The 7,455-nt window shown below is 44.3% G+C and overlaps 1 protein-coding gene across 1 annotated transcript; it reads left to right on the top strand.

Moving 5' to 3' along the window:
• Positions 1 to 1,472: 1,472 nt before the first annotated feature.
• Positions 1,473 to 5,155, top strand: LOC124711784. Its single transcript, XM_047241998.1, has 2 exons — positions 1,473 to 1,671; positions 4,354 to 5,155. Exons 1-2 carry the CDS (start codon positions 1,564 to 1,566, stop codon positions 4,606 to 4,608), a joined length of 363 nt encoding a protein of 120 aa, XP_047097954.1. The 5' UTR covers positions 1,473 to 1,563; the 3' UTR covers positions 4,609 to 5,155.
• Positions 5,156 to 7,455: the final 2,300 nt, after the last annotated feature.

The raw sequence follows: 7,455 nt of genomic DNA, 5'->3' as shown, positions 1-7,455 counted from the left end.
TTATTTATTCTGGTGCAAAACGTTATAATTGGTTATGTATTGGCTTATGACAAGAAACTGAAAATATCCACATATTTAAAGTTGAAATAAAAGAATGTAGTAGCCATTCTATGTGCAGTGTACTCAAGGGTACTCAAGAATAAATATTGTGTTTATGTTTGCAAGTATGTAGGCAGCTGGTTGTGGTCTGTATAAAGTTGCTGAAACACTCTGTTTGAAGAGTTAAATTAAAACACTAGCTAATGAATGTATGGAAGAAGCAGTTCCCTTTTCTTCTTTTTCTTTTTTCAAAGTAGACATTTCCCTCCTCATTATTATACAAATTTTCATTCTCCTTCGATTTGGTCATGGGTATGTTGTACAGAAAAAATAAACAGGAAGTTTATGTAGAAAATTTGATGTAGTTAAATTTTGTTTTAGGATGCGTTTTTGTTGGAAACCATGGTTTTTGAGTTATTAAAGAAACACGGGTTTGGAGGTAACTTCTGTATTCTTTTCTTGAATAATTAGAAAACTACATCCTCTAGCGATAACGTATCCAACACAACACTTCGCTACATCCAATTTCCTACAAAATGGTCCCGTTCATTTTTTTCTGTAGGACCAATAGGTTGCGCTAAGCTGAAGAAAACATGAAAATCTTGCATGTGGTATTTGAAGGCCTTGCAAGTTGCATAAAACTCATGGGTAGGGGTTGCCGAATCACCCTGTATAAAATATTAGTCACCGTCAATGGAAGTCGAAAGCGGGGACGTGTGAAATCATCGAGCGCCGTAAGCACTGTGTGATGGTAAGCAATACCGCTAGTGGCCTGGTCACCAATTCATTTCAGTTCTGACAGAAACAGATTCTTAATCATCGGATGTTTATCTGTTGTACTTATGAAGATGACATAGCAATAAAAGCTCCTAAGGTAGACACTGGGAATTCTTAAGAACTGATGCAGGAATGTGAAACGCAAAAGAAGAAACATGCTGATTCAGGAAGTGAAGCCTGAAGTCAGGGACTCAGATTAGAATGGCGAATGTATTATTCACGCTATTGTACACACATTTAATTCACAATAAATTTTATTTTTTCCTAGATAACTTAATTTGGGCTGTGACTTCCAGAATCAGCACCAAAACCAGACTTTTTATGTTTTTGTACTTAAATGTTTCATCTGACTTCACTTATATTAAACAAGGTTATATACACATACGTTACCTAGCCGCACACAAAATATCGGTGTAATAAACTAAATATTTTCAGAGATATACAAAAATTATTGATTTTCTCAGAAGTAAATATGGTGAATGTGTGCTGTTCTGGAATTAATTGATTCAAGTGCAGTTTATAGATGAGAACTGCTACTCATCAATCAGTCCAATACCTAAATGTAAATGAACCATAAGGGAAATAATGCATAAGGGGCTTACAAGCTGTTAATTTCCTGCTACTTCTCGAACCTTGGGACGCGGCTGTTTGCAGACAGCTACGAACTTCACGTCGTGCCTGGTGGAGGAACGTGAGCACCTGGCAGAACTGGAGGCTGTGCTGGGCAGCGAAACCCTTAGCTGCCTGATGGGTGGCGTAAGGCTGCTGGCTGCCATCAAGGAACTCAACGGCACGGCCCGGGGACTCATCGCGGATGCCAAAAGCTGCTCCAAACTAGACGACACGCTCGTCAAGGTAAGCACCATGTCTAACGAGTCATATGAGTAGCTGTTATAACACTCATCCAATGGTGTTACGTAGCACCCGAAATGGTTATCCTGCATCCAGAAGCAATCTTCCACTCTGCAGCAGACCATGCATGTTCTGAAACTTCCTGGCAAATTATAGCTATATGCTGGACCGGAACTCAAACTTGGAACGTTGCCTTTCACGACCCAAACTCACACCGACTGAGGTATCCAGGCACAGCTCACGGACCATCCTCACAGCGTGACTTCCTCCAGAACGTCTCTTCTTTCTTTCAGCAGTGGTAGTCCAGCAAGGTATGCAGGAGAGCTGCCTTGAAGTTTGGAAGGCAGGAGAGTCAAGTTCTGAGAGCTGGACGTGCATCGTGCCTAAATAGCTCAGTTGGTAAGAGGAGTTCCTGTGGAAGGCAACATTCCAGTTTCGAGTCCTTGAATAATCCACATTGTTCAGTGGTAGCTGGTGCGACTTGTGTTTGAGGCAAATTTATGTATTTATTTACTTATTTATTACGCTGTAGCCTGTTACCTACAATTTAAACACAAGTTGTGTTCATTCGTACTCAAAATATTACCGTCATCAGACAGTTTTTCCTGTATTGTGGCATTTAATGATAAATAGAAAATGCACTAATATAGCTAACAGATTTCTATTTTCCCTCACCATAACTTTCTATTGTTAATTAAGACTGCATCAACTACCGTACTTCACCATTCACTACCACTGTTACCCTACAATTTGTCTCCATCTTATCTTCCGCCAGTACACACTAAAACTAACAGAATTACACCGCTTGACAAGAAAAGTGAAGTACCCAAAAGGGTAGAAGAAAAGGAAATCAAACCCCACCGGCTGTGAGAGTATGTGACACTATTTCAGTGATTAGCAAATTTACAAAGAAGTTGGCAGATTGATTATCAGAATGACGTTACACCTCCTCTGGCCTCGAAGCACATACTTGCCTGGTTGGAAAGGGTGTCGCAAGGCCGTTGCATTCCCTTCTTAGCCAAGCTAGCCCACAACTGTTGTAAGTGATGCTTTATATTCTGGATACTGCCAATGGGATGGAGTTGACGTCCGAGAAGGTTTCACACATGTTTTATCGGGAACAGATCTGACGACCTTGTTGGCTACAGGATTACAACAACATCATGCATACAGTTCAGAGAGACACCTAGCGTTTGTGGACGAGCATTATCTTGTTGAAAAATGGCACCAAAATACTGCTACGTAAGACGTAATGCATGAGGATGCAGGATATTTGTGAAGTATCACAGTGCCGTCAGAGCTGCGTCAATCACTGCCAGCCGAGACCTGACGTCATACCCAATGGGTCCCCGCAACATGGCACCAGGAATAACACCAATGTGCCCCTCCAAAACGCCTTTTTTTATCTCTGAAAAATACGTGTGAAGTGTCTCAGCGAAAAATATGATGAAATTTAGTGTCAACAATACTTACTCCAGCTTTAAAGGAAGCTCACACAATTTCACTATATTTTATAGACTTAATTCTTGAAGTCGAATTTTCTCAAGTATCGTATTTTTCAATTGTGTCACTGTTCTTGCCGAGGTGCGATCTATTATGACTACCGTGGCACTCTTTTCTGCTTTAGTTACGATATAATTCTGTGATTCTAGTTTCTTATTCAAACCCTAAAGTAGTTGCAGCTCCCTTCCGTTGCTGTGAGTAGAGCGTAATTCACCTGTGACTCATTTTCTTATTTTAACTGCCGTGTTTGTTTGTTTGTTTGTTCATATTTACTCATTTTTGCTATATCACTTGTTACTTTCATATCGACGACAGTTTATTATTATTATTATTGTGCTGGAGTAGTGGTGGATTTCACGTTACATTTCTGCCATTGGTTTAAAGGATTCTGCTCATCCCTTGAATGATCCTATCATTAAATTTACGCGCTTTTTTATGTGTCACTCCATTTTCAACATTAAAATATACGCCTAAGTTAAAGTGTTTCTTCTGATGTCCAGCGCCAGTAGACTATACCTCCCCCATGAAAGGAGACAGAAACTTACGCATCGAAACTAAAAGATTACTTTGGCACCTGTTGTAAGTTTAGGTTCAACTGCTTGTCGGTGGCGGTCCCTCTGGGAGTGATAGCCCGCTCGCTGTTTCACTAGGTAATGTGCGCCGAGAGAAGGTGGCAGAGACACAGCAACAAAAGACGTGTTGCGTTCTCCATTATAACAGGCACAATTAAGTTACAACTTGAAACTTCCTGGCAGATTAAAACTGTGGGCCGGACCGAGACTCGAACTCGGGACCTTTGCCTTTCGCGGGCAAGTGCTCTACCAACTGAGCTACCCAAGCACGACTCACGCCCCGTCCTCACAGCTTTATTTCTGCCAGTACCTCACACACTCCGCTGCAGAGTGAAAATCTCATTCTGGAAACATCCCTTAGGCTGTGGCTAAGCCATGTCTCCGCACTATCCTTTCTTTCAGGAGTGCTAGTTCTGCAAGGTTCGCAGGAGAGCTTCTGTAAAGTTTGGAAGGTAGGAGACAATAGTCCTATGCGTACGTTACAGTTCACCCCAAGTATCTGTCTTCATTTGTACAGAATATATAATATGACGAACTCAGATGACTATTTCTGACATATATCAGAAAACAGCAGTAGTTACACGTTGTTGTGTGGGTCTGTGTGCTGCAGATTCAATGCCGCTCGCAGCTGTTAGTGGAGCTCGGTCCAGAGCTGCTGTCGCGCACTGCAGAGCTGAAAGAGGCAGCCGCGGAAGATGCCGACGCCGTGGCGGACCAAGTGGAAGCGCTCGTGCAGAAATGCCTGCCGGCCGGGTCTCCGATGGACCTCGAGGTGCAGGACCTGCTGACGGACATGGGGCGTTGCACGGCCAGCGCCGTGTCTGCCGCAGAGGGGCGCCGGGACACGCCCCGCGAGGACCTCTAACCACCTGTAGGCACGCCTCTCGTCATAGTGCAGTATCTGTGCCACTCAGGCAAAATTTGTGCAGTTATTAGACACGCAAAGTATATGAGCAAATATATGGGTATACGCAATGAAGATCATGGAAAAATGTTTTAAAAAAGGCAGTGTCTGTAAATGTGTTCTCAACACGGAGTGCTGTTCCTCTAGTTTGTCAAAGTTTACACACACACGCACGCAGAGCACGCGCGCGGACTGGAGACTACAATGCACAGTAGGAACACCAACGTTTTGCTCAACATAAACAAAGGACACAGTCTGGACTCTCACCATACTTTTACAGGAATGATCAGCATCTCAAACTTGCAAAACACTATTTCCTGCCGTGATTTCTCATTAAGTTACTGTACTTAGATCCCTAAGTATTGTACCGACAAATGTAAGGAATGGTGCGAAATCAGCACTAGCAACTAAAATTATGGAAACTGGCTTAAACAACACATTTTGTCCTCTGGTCTCACATTGCCATTAACTCTAAATACTGCCTCTGTTTAATTAATAGCATGTGTAATTCTTTTTTGATGCTATTAAAATGGTCCGTAATGCTCCGAGTTACTTAATGTTGACATTGTCTCAATTACTCTTGGGTTATGGTGATTTGTCGTTGCAAGATTTTTGAGTTAATAGATGCCCGAGGCAAGATTCGAATCTGCGACCGTAGAGGCTGCGCGGTTCCAGACTGAAGCGCCTAGAACCGCTCCGCCACACCGGCCAGCTCAGTTGAGCAGATCTAATCTTTTTTACTTCTTCCTCTTATCGAAAGCATACTGCAATCGTCCTTGTTTTTTTTTACAGGAGTGTAAAGCTGTTCATATGCGAAATGTTCGACTCTAACACTATTGACTTTATAGGTAACATGCACCCATGTTCAGAAAAAAAAAAAACAGAGCACCCTGAACGACTAGTGATACGACATTCATATTCACAGGAGGTGTACATTGGTATGTTCTGCAGAAATGAGTAGCTTTTGAACCATGTCTTCATGGGGGCTCATGGTCAATATCGATATCGCAACGCACCACCACCTACGAGTAAAATGTGCCAGCGGCTCTCGTCGTCGCAATAAACCGAAGGTAATGGATCAGTTTGACTGAAGCAGACGTACGTCGGTCGCGGTGGTCTAGCGGTTTTAGACGCTTCAGTCCGGAACCGCGCGACTGCTACAGTCGCAGGTTCGAATCCTGCCTCGGGCATGGATGTGTGTGATGTCCTTAGGTTAGTTGGGTTTAAGTCGTTCTAAGTTCTAGGGGACTGATGACCACAGATATTAAGTCCCATAGTGCTCAGAGCCATTTGAGCAGACGTGCAGTGAGTTTAATAGAGGGCTCATTATTGGCATGAGAGAATATCATGCATCTATTCAGGAAATTGCTGCTCGTGTAGGACGAAGTGTTTCGCAGTGCAACGGGTGTGTGCAGAATGGTTCCGGAAGGCCGTAGAACACGATGAGGTGGGTCGGTTCCCTCCCCGCCGACCACCCCTGAGAAGATCGACACCTCATCCGCATGGCAGTACACGAGAGAACTGCATCCTCCTCAACTCTTGAGGTAACAGTGGAACACATTGTACACTATCAGGGCTGACAGTCCGTCGCCGCTCATTACGGCGTGGGTTACGTGCGCACCGCCGTCCACTTCTCCGCCTGCCTTTGATGAATGTGCAGAAACATATTACACGGCAATGGTGTATTCAAAGACGTCACTGGGTACAGGAGTGGCATTCAGATGAGTCCAGGTTGTGTTAGTTTGAAAACGGTGGTCGCATTCTCGGTCGCCGTCGACAGAGGGAGCGGTATCACAGTGACTGAATTCGCACGAGATATGCAGCGTCAACTCAAGGTCTGCGTCAACTCAAGGTCTTATGGTGTGGTGTGTTATTGGGTACAACCGCAAATCATAGTTGGTGCGTGTCCAGGGCACAGTGACCAGTGTGCCTTACGTAAATGACGTCCTGGGACCCAAGCCATACCCTTTCTGCATAACACACCAGATGCCATTTTTCAGCAATACAATGCACGACCACATGCTGCTGCATGAACATGTACCCTCTTGGTGTCACAGGACGTCAGCATTTTGCCATGACCTGACAGAACACCAGACGTGTCGCCAATCGAAAATATGTAGGATATGGTGGAATGACGGGTACAGCCCTATGACCCATTGCCAACCACCACAGATGAACTTTGGAACCAGGCGAATGCAGCATGAATGCCTATACCAAAGGACACTATTTGCTCCTTATACGCATAGGTGCCATCACGTATTTGTGAAAAATGCACCCATAGCCAGACATGTGTGCGCTGGTATGAAACTTCCTGGCAGATTTGAACTGTGTGCTGGACAGCGACTGGAACTCGGAACCTTTACCTTTTTCGGGCAAGTGTTCTAACGACTGACCTACCCAGGCCCGACTCATGACTCGTCCTCGCAGCTTTAATTCTGCCAATACCTCGTTTCCAACCTTCCAAAATTCACAGAAGCTCTCCTGCGAACCTTGCAGAACTAGCACTCCTGGAAGAAAGAATATCAGACATAGCCATAGCCTGGTGGATTTTCCAATATGAAATATTCACTCTGCAGCGGAATGTGCGCTGATATGAAACTTCCTGGCAGATTAAAACTGTGTACCAGTTCTTCCTGGAGTGCTAGTTCTTCAAGGCTCACAGGAGAGCTTCGGTGAAGTTTGGAACGTTGCCAACGAGGTACTGGCAGAATCAAGGCTGTTAGGACTGGTCGTGAGTCGTGCTTGGGTAGCTCACTCGGCAGAGCACTTGCTCGCGAAAGGTAAAAGTCCCGAGTTGGAGTCTCTGTC

Source organism: Schistocerca piceifrons, chromosome 8, assembly GCF_021461385.2.
Source record: "Schistocerca piceifrons isolate TAMUIC-IGC-003096 chromosome 8, iqSchPice1.1, whole genome shotgun sequence".
NCBI lineage: Eukaryota > Metazoa > Arthropoda > Insecta > Orthoptera > Acrididae > Schistocerca > Schistocerca piceifrons.
Note: the sequence above shows the minus strand (reverse complement) of the source record. Positions and strands in the feature narration are given on the sequence as shown.

Bases quoted from the DNA above. Each gene is read 5' to 3' on its own strand.
- LOC124711784 (XM_047241998.1), top strand. From the start codon at position 1,564: ATGGGTGGCGTAAGGCTGCTGGCTGCCATCAAGGAACTCAACGGCACG. The intron at 1,672-4,353 runs GTAAGCACCATG...TGTGTGCTGCAG, and splicing joins TAGACGACACGCTCGTCAAG to ATTCAATGCCGCTCGCAGCT.